General features: G+C 43.7%; 1 protein-coding gene across 6 annotated transcripts in view; it reads right to left on the bottom strand.

The window, feature by feature from the left end:
• The window catches only part of zfhx4 (zinc finger homeobox 4), a 279,124-nt gene that overhangs the window by 35,794 nt on the left and 226,586 nt on the right, over nucleotides 1–16,744 (bottom strand). For all 6 annotated transcript variants that reach the window (XM_027274217.1, XM_027274215.1, XM_027274216.1 and 3 more), the window contains one exon: nucleotides 2,927–3,161. In XM_027274217.1, coding sequence (XP_027130018.1) covers nucleotides 2,927–3,161 — 235 coding nt within the window. The remainder of the gene's footprint in view (nucleotides 1–2,926; nucleotides 3,162–16,744) is intronic.

Raw genomic sequence — 16,744 nt, forward strand, 5'->3', positions numbered from 1 at the left:
CTCTGAAGGACACCACTGAAAGATGACGGCAAAAAGTTTTTGCTGTACAGTCACTGAGAGTTAGCGCGTGCACAGGCACAAGTAAATAGGCACACACACATTCTCTCTCACACACACACACTTCACTCGCACTTCACAATGGTGTTTACCTAGTGTAAAGGATGAGACGACTGGGCCCAGGTTTGGGGAATTACAGACTCAAAGGGATAACAAAGAGCGAAAGGTTCTCAAATAAACATGCACCAGCAAACACATGCATTGACATGCACACAATGCAGTCCAGAAGTGTTGCTTGTACACTCCTGTCTTTGTTCAAAACACCTATACCCTTGTGGTGTGTCTCTGCAGTACTGTATCCTTAATTAGGCCATAAAATCAGCATCAAAATTGTTTAATGAAAGCCATTCACATGTACATAAAGTCCAGAGCATTAGAACTCTTATTCCCAAATGGGCCTATAATTATCTGGCTCAGTGCCAGGTCTCAGGCTTTAAGAGAAAGATACCGGTCAGCACTTAAATTAATCTTTTTCATACCAGTCTCTAATGAACAGAAAGTGCTCGAGTCAGGAGTTGTAGCCCCAGAAAACTAACAGCATGCATACACATGCACGCACACACAAACAGAGGGTCCTTAAACTGAACACTGGCTGGAAATGTTGCCTACTATAGAGTCTTTTCCATCAGTGAAAACATTCACATCATCTATCACTATAGGAGCCTTAAGCAGCGATAATATACTTTTTCTTCCATATAACATAACCTACTGTAGCATGTAATGTTCACACGTGTTGTGTAATCTAAAACACAAAAGGGCTCAGCTAAAAAAAAAAAAAAGGCAAAAATATATATGATGATTAAAAAAAAAAAAAACTGCAGAACTATAGAACAAGACCACAACGTCAAATCTATTACGTTAACTTTCAGTGTTTGATCTCTGGTTGAAACACTCTTACTGCCCACACCTGCCAAATGTGTATGGTCTGCAAGGAAATACCTTTGAAACATTTACCATGTACCTTGTGAAAGAATACTGTTGTTCACTAAAAATTATATAGAGTGGGCAAAAGGAGGGCATCCAAAAGAGTGGCTTAGCATTTTGGACGCTGCCAGCGTCCGCTTAAGCTTTGCACTAGCTTCCTCATGGAAATTCACCATGTGGCATCAAAGCCAAGGTATAAAACGAGAGCCCGAGCAACAAATATGGTGTGTTTTAAGAGTGGAACATTTGAAATAGGTGCAGTGGGCGAATATTGCTTTTGACAGGTTTAAAACCTGGTTGTGCTCACTGGTTTGAGATGTAAAAAGGAGAGGGGGGAAAAAAAAAAGCCGGGCTTGTGTTCTGGATGAAAAAATGGACAGGAGCAGGAGAGAGTGGGAGATGGAATAAGCAGGACAAAAAAGGAGAGAGAGAGAGAGATACAAAAAGAGAGCAGGAGAAAGAGAGAGAGAGAGAGAGAGAGAGTGGGGGTTGGTGGGCTAATGTACGGTAATGATTTATCTAAGCATGCTTTTCTACTGCACCCCAAATCTCACCGAAACTTTGATCCATGTGTAATTAAAACCAAACGTACACCGGCAACAGTCTCCATTTCAGGATTGGGAGCTCTTCTCCTGTGTGTGTGTGTGTGTGTGTGTGTGTGTGTGTGTGTGTATTCTGGGATTCACATATGTTTCTAAGCGCTGGGCCCCCATCTGTTTTGGGAGTACATGTACAGTATAAACAGGACACTTTGGGGAGCGCAGATTCATGTTGAAATACACACACATACGCGCTGACACACACACACAGATGGGTGTATGGACTAATGCTATGCTGGAATGCTATTCAATGCTACCCCCCCCCTCACACACACACACACACACACACACACACACACTTCTCCCCCCTCCCCTCCATCCCACCCGTTCCTTCAGGTCAAGCAAAGCAAAAACAAGTTAAGCGCTCATTTTCTCCCGGCAGCATTAACATAGGGATGACTAAATAATGGACCCTGACTCTTGGTCTTCTGGTTTAAATTACAGCACAGCCCCCTCCCCTTACACCCTGCAACCCCTTACCAACCATCCAACCCCCACTCAAAGAAAAACGATTAATCTTTTTTTTTTTTCTCTTTTTTTTTGTCTCTCTGAATGTTTTACAGTTCTGTTACACTTATTAGCTGCTGGCAGGACGGAGAGTCTTAAATGAAAGCCAAATTGCTTTGGTCATGAGAAAGGAAATGAAAGCTCACTCCAGGGAGAGACTGTGTAGCCGTAGCATACGTGTGTGTGCGTGTCTGTCTGTGTGTGTATGTGTGTGTGTGTAACATATGTGTGTATAACTAATGTATGTGTGTACAGGCCTTTTTCACCATGAGATACTCCCAAGGTGAAATTTCATAAGCTGACTGCTTGCCTGCCTGGGATGTCCCTGTGCACGGGACGGGTGCACAGTGTGTGTGTGTGTGTTGCAGATATAAGCGCGGCAGCCTAATAGGAACAGTATGCTCATTTTGGAGAGATTAGGAGGAATGGACGGGTCTGTATCGAGAGACGTGATCTGGATATGAAGGCCAAAGGAAGGAGGGAGGGAGGTTTGACAGAATAAAGAGGGAGTGGTGCAAGAAAAGAGAAAAAGAGATGGGAGGAGTGTGAGGAGGAAAGAAAGATGAATATGACTTCAAACGATGAAAACTGACCACCAAAATTGGAATCGGCGTTTAACTATAGTCAAACGTTCGAAAAAACACAAAAAAACACAAGCAAATGTAAAAATGATAAAAGTCAGTGTGTGTGTGTGTACAGCAGCAGAAAAACTGCAGATGACAAAAAAGGAAATGACACATGAAATGTGAACATAAGCCCAAAATAACCTTAAAAATAACAAGGAACTCAAGTTACAACAACTCAAGCAAACAGACAAAGCAGGTTATAGAAGCACAGACCTTGGCTGGAGGGGCACTCCTTGACGTGGAACAGCTCATGGAGGCTCAGTCCATCCTCGTCCCCTCCCAGGCCTTGCTGGTGCAGTTGGAGTTTCCTCAGCCCTTCGTTCTGCTGGTGGCGAGCTGAGCGGGCGTGCTGCACTAAGTTGAGGCGGGCCTTGGTGGAGTAGTCGCACAGTGTGCAGTAGTAGACGCACGACTCTGGGCTGTACGCACTGTCCTGCTTCTGCAAGTGCTGTGGAAAAGAAGAGAGTGCAGATGTTAGATGATGTTCATCTTTAAGGACACCCTATGGTTAATTCAATAAGTCACCGTTCTCAGAGCTATTTGTTTCCGTCGAGCATTTTCAAAATAGCAGTGTTTTCGGTAATTGTTGCAAAGATATTTGGGTGAATTTCAATGCAACAAGTGACGCTTGTCAGCAAAATCATGTTTGTGCTTTAAAGCAATAAAAACTTTCCTTACTATTTCCAGTTTAGTTCCAAAATTCCAACGCCCAAAAATCCCACTTCCCTGGCTTTAGACAAGCCAGCAGAAAGTCAATGGGTAACACCTCTGTTACTTGGCCCAATATTTTCTACAGTATATGTTCTTAATTTTTTTTTTTGCTGTATGTGATTTAAACTAATGAAGCAAACAAGCCACAAGTAATCCTTGGTATTAAACCACTGTTAATTTATTGGAGTGTCACAGTAGTGCTAGTGGTGTAGTCGTGGGCAGAGCTACTAAAAAAGAACTACACTTGAGAGCAATGATTAAATCCTATGGACAATCCTAAGACAATTTTGTTTAATAATTCCACACAGGGAGAAAACTATTAACACAGTAACAGATGTGAGTTTGGTCCCTGCATATCCCTAAATTAACTGGATATGTTTTAGGTGACATGAAGATTAAATACACACAAAAAGTCAGATAAGGGGTTGAGTTCACAACACTATTTTTGTCTTTAACATGCTCATTGTCCAGCTCTCCTCATTGTTAGCAGCTGCAGGGGTTTCTCATTCAACGTGTGCTGTCAGTTGCAAGCCCTTAATTTCCAGTTGCCTCTTTAATGGCATTGCAGCCATGCAAAGCTACCCCCTACCTCGAGGTGTGCACGCGCACAGACACACACACATACACACATGCACGCACGCACAGCCCCCATCCCACCTTGCCCTACTCCCATACACCCAGTCAAGCCAAGCATATCAAGTGTGCCTCTGTTGTTGCTGCCGGGCTAATGAACAATGCACAAAAACAAAAGACCAGGCCAAGCTTTTATTATCTGATCCTCTGTGGAGGGAGGGGAGGGAGGGAACGGGAGAAAGACAGGGAGGAAAAGAGAGCGAGGCAAAGAGACAGAGACACAGAGGTGGCTCATGAAGGTTGGTTTATGCTTTGTTAAGATTTATTCATACAGCCACGTGAGAAACAGGTGCAGGCTTCTATGCATGAATTAATACAAATAATGGCGTATGTGTGTGTGTGTGTGTGTGTGTGTGTGTGTCATGTCTCTCATGGCTCCTATAGAAAGATGTTTCATTCTTGAAGCATGTTAAAAGTTAGAAAGGTAATATTTTTTCTCCTGAGCATTATTGCATCATGTTATATGGAGCAAGAAGAAGAAAGAAAAATGTATGTGTGTGGGAGGAGTGTGTGTGTGTGTGTGTGTGTGGAGGTGGAGGTGGGGGTGCAGTTAGCTGCAGGTGTGTGAGTTCTAACCCCCTCCCCTTCCTCCTTTGACAAACAGGGATTAGCAACATAGCTACAGCCACTAACACATCTTTTCTCTCTGTCTCTCCCTCTTTCTTTCTTTTGTAGGAAATCTTACAAGGTTTTTTCTCACGAGACGGTGGGACGTCCCCTCGCAGTCAGAGGCCCTTTCAGAAGTCTTAAGTTTTAATTAAGTCGGAGTTGTCAGAAGAAAGCTCCCTTAGTCCAGAGCTCAGGGCCATTAATTACAGCTATCTTTGTTTCTCTGTGAAAAGAGGCCTCCCTCGCTCCTTCTCTCTCTCTCTCTCTCTCTCTCTCTCTCTCTCTCTCTTTCTTTGCTTCTTTTCTTTCTTCCCCTCCCTCCCTCGCAGGAGAACTGGGCTGCTGAACCTTACCGTGGAAACCACACACACACACACACACACACATGCACACTGCACGCGAACGTGCATACACAAGAAGGTTTGAGTTCATGTCTTTTTTTTATTGAAATATAAACTTTTCTAATTGCTTCCTGATTTTTTCTGACAAATCCAACTGATAAGAGACCCCGGGGTAGACCCAGAAACCCACTGGAGAGATTATGTCTCTCAGCTGGTCTTGGGAGCGCCTCAGGATGTCCCAGGTGGAGCTGGAAAACGCTTCACCCAGTCAAGCCTGCCATGTTTTAAGTGCTGCCTGTGCAACCCGGCATGGGATAAGTGGCAATCATCTTGTTCTGGCCCTTCATAACAGGCATCTATATCCATGCCATATGCTACACACCAAACACAAAAGCCCAATACTTATAAATATCCCCACTGTCATTCATTTTGTCATCAAACATTATTATTTCAGTGTAAGAACAAGGATATAAAGATGCTGTGTGGTATTCTTTCAGTTCCATCGTCTGGACTCCACTCCAATATATTCTGATTAAGTGACTATTGTATAAAAACAGGGTAATCTCAAAATGAATGAAAGACTAGTAAAATGTTTTTATTCCCTGACAACCTTCAAAACACCCACAGACAGCCACAGAAGACAAGCTCACTGGACATGTGGCAGAGCATGTGTTCTGTAAACGAACAGAGAAGAAAAACATGATAGCTGTCTTATCAGGACATGGGGGTATTCACTGGAATCATCCTTAAAAGTTTCCAGGGGTTACTAATGGAATGACCATTAAGGTAATTGCACTGGTTTTGAAATTCAAATTTTCATATGAATCACTAGAGGCCTAAAATGATTCACATCCTTCAGTGTCCTAACTTATATTCTATTTGTTTTTAGGATATGTGGCTGATGTGGTGTGAGCTGAGAGTAGCTGGATGATATACTTGGGGTTGAACCAGGCTGCCAGATAGGTTTAGGCCTAATATTAATTCTCTCCCCATCAGCACATTCCAGAGGGTTTGTTTAAGACCTAAACTAGAGGGCTGTCTGTCCCTCTCTGGCACTCTGCAGGCCTGAAATGCAGGCGGTCTGGTGATCACAGGCCAGAACATCCATGATTTATGAACTTTTAAAGGAGCACTTTGACTCCTGCCAGGCGTGGGCTGTGTAATGCATATTCAAACACACAAACACACTGTTCCTGCTCCTGGGTTTGCGCCCGTGTGTGTCTGCTTGAAATGTGTATGTAATTTATGCCGCAGCTGATTTGTGTGTGCGTATATGTGCTGTACATACATTTGTGTCATACAAGTGCAGTGCCCATTCGGGAACAGGGGCGGTTGCTTGGCCTCGGGTATCGCTGCTTGCAGCTTTGTCGAGAACCACATATTTTACATACATGCAGACAGAGACTCCTTCCATTTTAGTGTGATGAGTATCTGTGTGTGTGTGTGTGTGTGTGTGTGTGTGTGTGTGTGTGTTGTGTGTGAAGAATGGCAAAAAAGGTCCCATCCCTGTCAATATGGCACCTCTCCAGAGTGCCTGACGGTTAATTGTTGGGGATTAGTGTTTGGCAAACAACCAAATAAGCTAACACTCCCTGTGGGCCAATCAAAAGCAGCTAAACAGCACTCCCTGGGTGGACCTAAACATGGCACAGACATCTCTGGATGGTGGAGGAGGTGCAGATACACACACCCCATACACACAGAATGCAAATTACAACACTCGGGACTTCCTGTTTACCTGTCAAAAACACAACACTGTCAGCCCTGTTGATGACACACACACACACACACACACACACACACACACACACACACTGGGACTTGTATAAGGAGAGGGGAGGAGAGTCAATTTGACAGGTAAGGGAAGCTCCCTTGTGTAGTGGTTTGCTGCTACTGTGTGTGTGTGTGTGTGTGTGTGTGTGTGTGTGTGTGTGTGAGTACAGATGACAGAGGACTGCATTCATTATGCAGAATGAGATGTTTACAAAACACCTTTCTCACACACAGACACACACACACACACACACACACAAGCGCACACACCTCCCCTCCGCTCGCTCTGTGGGTTTGCGGGGAGGGTAGCAGCACTGCTATCTCATATTCATTTGTTCTATCTGGTGGTGACAAAGCTGCCTCATTAACTGAATTCTTAATAAGCCAAGGCAAAAGACATCTTCTCACAACTTCTTTTATCTCTCCGTGAATGTACATGTACGTGAATGTGTGCGTGTGCGGATGTGTGTGTGAGAATAATTTCAGTGTGTCTGTGTTTTCAGTAATTTTGACTCCAAGTTTTTTTTTTTTTTTCACCTCACAAGTGTATTTGGGTGTCTGTCTATAATTCAATGCATTCTTTCTTGTCTTTGCCTGTGATTGTACGTGTGCACTGGTAAAATGACAAAAATATTTTGAAAGCAGCCCATAGCAGCAGAGTTGTGTTTTCCTCCATAAACCAAATGAAAAATTAGGGTATTCAGTACAAACATGACATTTCCTGTCATTAAGTGTAGATCCAGGCAGCTAATGAACACATACTGAAAAAATAAGAAGGCTCCACTACCACACACACTACAGTATGTCTTAATAACCAGTGTGTGTGTGTGTGTGTACATGTTTTATATGTAACAAATCTGTACATACATACTACACTCGTTTTTCCTGTTTGTGTCCGCTGAGAGAATATCATATAATACGCATGCAAATCTACATCCCACACATCAGGAAAATGAAAATGTCTTTATCTCCTTTCATCAGTGTTTTTTTTTTTTTTTTAGAGGAAGCAGGGACCTTGTTGTTGGGTATACCTTCTTTTTGGAACGTCACCAGCTTCCGGTGCTCTCCCCTGGGCCCCCGGGGGCCATCGGAGACAAAAACAGCCCCACTTGGCCCAGCAAATAACAAAAGCGTGTTTTGTTCCTTGAAAGTATTTTAAACACATACCAGCGCTGCCTGGAAGGCTGCCAAGTGTAGAATTCCATCAGTGCTACCACCTCCCTAACACATGTTACTGCTAACCGCCGCTCAGCCCCCAAGACATAGATGTAACGCAAGATCACTGCCAATGGATTCGCTGGCAGACTGCACTGCTGAAAGGAGATGCTGAGGTCCCAGGTATGTGCCACCTCGCTTCCATAGATAAAGAGAGCAGCAAATATAGTGTATAGAGAGATAGATCCAGTGCTGCACACGCATAAAAACAAATATGCAAATAGAGCTCCATACAAAAACTGCTGAGTGCACATTGCATATGCACACATATCCACACACAATGTACATCTCCTGCTTTTACTCTCTAACTCTCTCTCTCTCACACTCTCACTCCTACAAGGCCACTGTGTCTAAAGTTGCCGGAGACAAAAAACACCCAACCTTCTTTTCTTTCCTGACGGTCGTCTTCCCTTTCTTTACTACTGAGGCTCTCACTTTCATAAATGCAAAGAAAAATATTTCCTAGAGCTAAATTGCCTCTCCCGTTTCTCTCTTGGCTCTGCCTGCTGGCAGTCACGTATGATCACAGCTCTCGGGCCTGTCCATGAGGTGAGGGGCCTGTGAGCAAGCTTAGCTTAGGTCACCCAATAATAATAAGCATCCATTGCATTATGGCTAGCAAGCCAAATAAATGAATGATAACAATGAGTCTTTCATACTAGCTTTGTGCCAGTCTTCTCCACTTCTGTGCCGCCTCTCTCTCTTTCTCTCTTTCTCCTTTTCTGTCTCTGTCTAACTTGTTCTTTCCCTCTTTTCTTCTTTCACTCCATTTCTTCCCTTTTCCTTTTCGCTATTTGTCAGCAGAAAAAAATGAGGAAGCAATAGTGATAGGGCTTCGTGAGAGCTTGGAAAACAATGTAAGTCTTAAGTTCGGTTAATAGTCTTGCCATCCAATTTTCTGACTCCCACACATGACACACTGTCTCACACACAAACACACACACTTGTAGCAGTGACGTAAGTGTGTCTGACGTATGGGGGCAAAGGTCAGTCAGAAGTTCACAGCTTCCTGACCTCTGGCCCCTCTTGTGGAAAAATCCATTCGGACTCTATCTCATACACACTCTCTCTCTCTTTTGCCCAGGCACACACAGTTCTACAAGTTATGCATATCACAGAGACGAAACAAGCAAAAACAAATAAACAAACAAGCATCTTGGTTTACAACACAATCCATTTCTTCTGGTCTTAGTCGATAAATGAGTAGGAAATAACTTTTTTTTTTTTTTGTACTGACCCTGCGGTTGGGAGTAACAGATTCTAGGAGACAGAGAGACCAAGACAAATCTCTCTTACTCATCAGTGCATGTGTGTATGTGTGTTAGGTGTCTTGAAAGCCAGCTCACCTCCACCCCCCATGAAAATGGATCAGTATTTACATTAGCATTAGATTTAGACAGCACGACTCAGCCACTTACTCCCTATTAGCCATCCTGACCTTAGCCCATTAGGGTCTAAAAGCCCCCGCTTGTCTCCATCGCCGCCAGGTGAGACTGACCAGACCTCCCCATTTCCCTAAACCATATTGCGGCTGAGATTATCTTTTTCCATCGACTCACAATAGGACAGAGATCATAAAATGCTGAGATCAAGATCATTGAAATGCTAACATGCTTGTGGGATTTTCTTTTTCCAATGCTGTGCAAGGGGAAGGATATTGCTGAAACACTAACATGCTTTTGGGTAGGGTTCATCATTTTCCATTTTTCCCAACATGCATAGATGCTTTGGGGAAATCAAGGCAAGGCCTAATTGACAGGATCTATGAAAGACGGGGAGAAAAACAAAAATAAAGAGGTTGAAAATCTGGGGTTTCATCTTATTTGCTGGTACCATCAAAGAGGTTTGTACTAGACTGATGTTGTTATATTTAACTAAAACTGAAAGGGAAGAGAAGGGAAAATAATTTTGGTGCAGAGGAGTAGTGATTTTTGCCAAGTTTGTTTTTCTTTGCTCTATTCGTAATGGAGACTCGCTGAAAAATGTCCATTAGAGAGAGTTAGACAAAATGAATGGCAGAAAGATACAGCGAGAGAAACTAACTGATAGATTGAGAGGCAAAGAGAGTGAGAATCTATGACAGAGAGAACAAAAGAACAAGAGACGGAGAGGGAGAGAGAATGATAGGGAAGAATCTAGACGAGCGTAGTCGGGTTCAAATCACTAATTACACATTCCTGAGCCTGTGAAGGGGAGTATTGTTTTCCAGTTAGCCCCTACCCTGTCGCATGGTTTCACTTAGCACAAAACAAAAGGTACAGAGAACAAAACACAAGCCTAATACCAGGCCCTCCTAATGACAGAGAAATGGGAGAAATTATCCCTGGGGTGGATCCTCGTGAGAAAATGGCTAGTGATTACTGGACAAAGGGAGTTCATTTTGAAACTGTCACAAAATGGCAGTCTGTCTTTTTTTTTTTTTTTTTTTTTTCTTCCTGAGTGCACGATTATACAACTTTTTTAGATGACCTGTTTAATCTATATCCAACTTTAAGTGCTACACGATGCTACATATAATGTTACAGAATCCACTTCCTGACAGTAAAATGTAATATTTCAACACACTTCACAGAACAAAAGGCAAGGTTCAGGCCTTATTCATAGGAAACCAACGTAACAATGTGGCTTGTTGTGTGTACAGGCTGTGTAGAAGTGTGTGAGTAAGTGCACGTTGGAGTGGCACCTCTGCCAGGGACAGCACAATGAAAGCACCTCTTCAGCAGCGCCGTTTTGCATATTGCCACAGGAAATCAAATGCCTTGCAGTTGACCTACAAGATGGCACACTTGATCCCTCCCTACTTTCTTTAGAGAAGGCGGCTGATTTCAGTCTACGCCTCTCGCTCCTTTTTTGTCTGCTTCGGCCCCCCCCTCTATACCAAAACTCAAACATTTCAACGGTGACCATCTGTCACGGAGCACACACAGATAACAATATCTGGCACGTCGCATAAACACAAGTCAGCCAAACATCGGACAACCTGGGATGTTCTGTCTACCCCCATAAACCCATAATGATGAGCTCTATGCTGTTCCGGCAACATAGAGGACCCTACCATTTTCTGTGTGAGCCAGGGAAGGGGAGGAAGGGGGGGTAAGCTGATAGCAGTGGCAGCACTGGGCAGAGTCGCCTGGCTGGTAGTGTTTGCCCAGGCCCCGGCTGTCTAAAAGGAAGGATATTGTTTTCCCCTGAAAAAGCCTCAGCCGCAGTCCGCATACCAGCGTCCACTCAACATACCAATGGGCTCTTTGAAGATTACTCAAATGTTTGCCTTTGTTCCCCCACCCCGCTCGCCCCCCCATCTGCCCCTACCCCTAGTCCTAACCTACACTCCTGCCAGAACGAGGAAAACAGGAGAAAGGACAGAGTGGAAAAAGAAAAAAAAATCAGACTTATATCTTCAGAAAACAGTGGGAAAGCAATACCACCCTCAGCTGCACTCCGATTCAAAATGGCCTCTGTAGGGGATGGGCAACCACTGAAAGGAATAATAGTACTCTGGCCACCAGCATAGTAAATCTAAACATAAACAATAGAGAAGGGCGGCATATTAATGCATGGTGGCCGTTATTATACGGGGATGTTCAATGCAAGTCTCCCATCTGTCCGCCAATGAAGTGCAACATGCTTTTAAAGACTAGGTCCACTCTTCGTGCCTGACCAAGTCCACAATTAGAGTTGAATATGATAATTCCAATTAATTTAACTAAATGTGCTGAAAACTCAAGTCCCCCCCAGCCCTGCCACCACCACCATCCGACAAACCCACATTAATCCTGAACAAGTAAGTGGGCTTTCTATCAGGTCTATTTCAAAGCATTAGGGATTACCTCGCAGAAACTAAGCCGCTTGAACTCACAGGAGGTCAGCGGTATTGTGCTGCTGCAAGGATGGAAGACCAGTGGTAAAGACGGATAGACAGAAGGACAGGTCAGTTCCTCTTTCTCCAGCCCTACGACAACATCCCTCAATCCTTCTCCCTCCCTCTTTCTCTCTCTCTTTTCATCCCTGCTCCTCTCTTTCACCGTATAATCGAATATCTCCCACTACTTATCTATTCACTGAGCACCTAATGGTTAAAATCAATTACAGCTGGAATGCTGAAATGCCGAATACTGGGCCACATGCTGATAATGACAGAGAGAGTGTGAGAAGGAGAGAGAAAGCTAGGGAGAGACTTGGGACTGTTCCAAGGGAGGCACAATTACCTCCAATCGATTGATTATTGATTTAGAAGGGCGTTGAGGAGTATTTCAGTTCAACTTTGTCCATATCAATATCCTGATAGCTTCATGAGAGGGGGAAAGCGTGATTGTGCTCTCTAAATACCATTTTAAAGCTGATGTAACATTTCAGACTATTTCAAGAATAGAACAAGTACTTGTCCCTAATTGACACATACAGTATTAAGAGACTGAGATCTCTAAGATAACTTTCATACAAATTAGGCACACATCTTAATGTCAGGCGATTCAAAAGTAACGCTAATGAACTTACACAAAAATATTTATCTGATCTAGCTTCCATGTGATCTGTCTGAAGCGGCTCTGATCAAATCAAGGTATCAAAAGTGAAGACAACGTGCCCCGAGATCTAACATCATGCGCCCTCTTTGATTATTACTTTTTGTTTTTTTTCTAAACACTCTTGTTATCTTTGTCCCAACAGGATGATCAAGACCCAAGAGAGAAAAAAAAAAGGATAGGGAGGAGTCGAGGCTGAAAAAAAGAAAGGGAGGAGGAAGACAAGTGTGTGAGTAGGGGGTGTAAGGATAAAAGGAGGAGGAGGAGGGAAGTGTGTATTTGGGTGGGTGTTAGGGGATATAGCAAGGGTGGGAGGGTTCAGATGTGCCAAGGGAAAAAAAGACAAAAAAAAAAAAAAAGACAAACTTCTGCTATCCCCTTTGTTCCTGCATCCCAGCGATGTTCGCTTCCTTCTGGTGGTCTGGAAGACACTGACCCCCCTGTGCACACTCCACAACCCCCCCCCTTTCTGCTATCGTTCCCATACCTGTCAACCCCGATCTGCTTCACAGTCCCCTGCACATGGACAAATGGCTCTAGCTCCGGCCCGGCCCGGTCCAAATGACCCACAGCTCGGAGCAGAGTGGGGATGATTATGAAGAGGATCACATCTGGCTATTAATATGAGAAAAGCAGCCCAGTCTGTTTCTTTGTCTTACATAAAAACACACCTTGCTAAAAGAAGAGAAGAAAAAAAAAAGACTTCCACCATCAGAGTCAGCAGGCTTTAACTAATTCATCGGAGAGTCATGAAGTAGAGAGGACGGGAGGGGGAAGCTGGCTAGGGTAATTAAACATTACATCTAAGTGTCAATCAGGAGCTGGACCCAAGCTGGACATTGCACACACACACACATACACACACTAATGCTTTGCCGACCATCTGGTTAAGGCAGCGAGGGAGAATGGGCGAAACTCTTATTAATATCTATGAGGATTATTAGGAAGAAGGGGGAGGGTGGGGAAGTCCGTCCATTCAAACCTTTCTGTCCAACGCACAAAGCGACAGCATACACACAAACACACACACACATGCACACACCTGCTTTTATGCTTTAATTAGCCACCACCCTTCGTCCCCCACCACACCACCCCCCCCGGACCTCTGAAAGATTTCCATTGTAATCTCCACGCAGGTGAAAGAGGAGACGATTTGAATAATCTACTAACCGGCGTCTCTTTGCCTTGCAGAGAGAGAGAGAGAGAGAGAGAGAGAGAAAGGGAGAGAGGAAACAACTGTGTGGAAAAATGAAGAGAAAGAAAAACACAGACAGACAGACGGACGGACAGACGGACGGACGGACAGACAGACAGACAACATTTCTGGCAAAAACAATGAAGTGAATTCATTCGTCTGTTCAGGTTTACAGCACCGAACTCTCGGCAGCAGGCTGCATCATCCGTCTCCATGACAGAACATGAAAATCTATATCTTGCAGTCAAGTAGCATCTAGTGTGAAGTGTCTGTGAACATTCCTTTTTGAAGAGAATAGCAACTCTTTAAGTCTGTCTGCAAGCATGAGACAAGAACGAAGTGATCAAGAGCCTGTGTCTGGAACAAGCGGACACGGGCTCAAGTGGAAAATGGTAACTTGATAACCAAAACTACAATTGTGTGTGACTGTGCATCTATGAATGTATGTAATGCCATACATATGTCTGCATATATGCATTTCTGTGTGCGTGTGTGCGTGAGTCTCATAAATGGTGCCATGCATTTGAAATAGATCCAGTCTCTTTTCTATTCCGGGGACCAGCACAATGGCTTTTTATGCAAATCTATGAGAGTCAATCTCCTGTCCATTTCCCCATCACACAAGTCCAAATGACAGTCCAATAATTTGGGCTGCATATATATAGGGCCATTTGATTTTCAAATGAGAGTGGGCAGGGTTGACCCTTGCTAATAGCCAAGGCACAGCGGTAGACTTAATATCACAGATGCATAAGCACAGCCATCTCCATCTGAGGGAGATGGAGGGGAATAAAATGTGAAGGAGGGGGCACAGAAAGAAAAAAAAAAGTCCCTTGGTTGATAGAAATAATAATAAAAATAAATAAATAAATAAAAATAGAAAGCAGATGATGAAATTAAAGAAAAGGGGAGACTCATGCATCTATAAATTCAGTCCCCTTTCCTCTTCTTCTTCTTTTCCTTCCATCCCTCCCTCCTCCCGTCACTCCCCTCGTTTAATTCCCCCCACCCTTCATTTCCCGGCCATGGTGTTGCCAAGAGGATCATGGGTAATGAGATGGCCTATCTGCGGCTCCCCAGGGGAGAGATAGAAAGAGAGAGAGAGAATGAGAGAAAGAGAGTCAGAGACAAAACAAAGAGAGTGGGTAAGACAGAGGGGGTGAAAGAGTGTGAGACAGCCCCAGAAAGAGACACTTTCTACTCCTGTTCTTATTCTCTGTATGTCCCACTAACAAAGCGCTCCATCTAAATGTCCTCTCCCCTCCCTCCCTCTCTCCCTCCATCTCTATCATAAAAAAAGTTGAACATTTTATAAGCCCAAGATTCTGAGTTCAAAGGAGAGCGTGAGGAAAGAGAAGGAAAGGGGGAAAATAATGAAAAGAAAAACAGAGATATGGAAATGTGCAGTGGACCCCGGACGTCTATTTATGCTTGAATTATGACGGAAAGCTGGACAGACAGACAGGAGTGAGGAGGTGGCGGCTGAGGACAGTTAAGATTTATTCGGACAGCCATCTGAGAAACAGGTGCCATGGCCTATGAGACATACAGTGTGTCTGTGCATGTGTGTGTGTGTGGTCCTTGACCATGCCACATTGACCATGAACATTCTCAACTCCTAATGACCCAGGGGCCAGCACAGCCCAGATCCTAACCTCAAAGCTCTGTCAGAACACACACACACACACACATGCTCAATACAAACTAAACCCCCTACTAAGCCTTACAACACTTGTGAATGGCACTGACAGATTTACTCCTGTCTCCATGTGTATTAAGGCCAGTGTTTGTTATTAAAAATCATAACGAAGCCATACATCATCATATTCAATGCTAAGCCAAACATGAGCCAGGCCAGCTATGGACATGCTACGGTACAGCAACATTTAATGCAGAGCTTACCTCACAGGCATCTAGCATGCAAACGCCACGTTAAAACATCCTCCATTTTGTCATTTACAATGTTTCTAGGGGATAAAGATTTGCACAAGACAGCTGTGATAATACTGGAGTGAGGTTCTGTACACACTTTTAATTTCCAACTAAATTCTCTATCAGGAGAGACAATGTGGAAAAAACACCCCGTGCTGTAGCATTCTCGTTAAAAAACGAACAGGGGCCAATCAGATCTCATACATTTCCTCTCCAATAAGCGGTGGGGCGTAGACCTCCGCTTTTTCCATATATGACTATAACTTCCTGCGCCACCTGCTGTGCCCTGGACACCAGATGACTTGATGTCCATGTGCTGCTAATGTCATTTCCCTATTGCTGTTTCAAAGTCTGGAAAAAAAACACTTTCAAACTCTCAATTCCCCTTAGAAGTACTCCATTGCTGCTACAAAGCAGCCATAAAATCTCCTGAATATGCTTTTTGTTTGTATCTTCAAATGGTTTCCCATGCCATAAAGATATTCTCTGTTTCCAAAAAACCAGATGGTAAAGTCGTCAACACTCGGATCTTTTATGCGGCCAGCCAAGCTACCTCCATCCCCATGTGCTTTTCACCTCTGCCAATACATAAAAGGAGAGGTGTTTTTCTGGTCAAATAAAGAAATGATTTTTTTTTCCTCTGCTTTTGCTCTGCCGCTCTATGCTTTCTCTCCCCCTCTCTCTGCTTTACTACCACATGTCCAAGGGTAAAATAGTGGGATTTCTGCCAGAGGCATTAAAAGCGTCATCTGTGGAACAGATTTGTTGAGGCCTGTGGGGTAGGTGGGTGGGTAGATGAGGTACAGGGGTGTATGGGTGCACAGAGGGGGCACTGGGATGACCCTCACTTGCCTTGGCTCAACTGATGTTTATGTGCACATAAAAGGACACTCCCTTGCTTTACTTAACTTTCTTGGAAAGCAAAATAAGAACTAAATTAGGAATATGTTCAGACAAGCCTCTTTGTTTCATTTCAGTACTTTTTTAAAACTTTTTTTTTTTTGGTCTGGTTGTGCTTCCTGGGTTTGTACATTTAATCACAACTTATATAAATAGATTTCTTTGCATGATTAAATGGCTGTCAGTGTTCAGTGTAGCC

This window comes from Larimichthys crocea, chromosome XXIII, assembly GCF_000972845.2.
Source record: "Larimichthys crocea isolate SSNF chromosome XXIII, L_crocea_2.0, whole genome shotgun sequence".
In the NCBI taxonomy this organism is placed as follows: Eukaryota; Metazoa; Chordata; class Actinopteri; family Sciaenidae; genus Larimichthys; species Larimichthys crocea.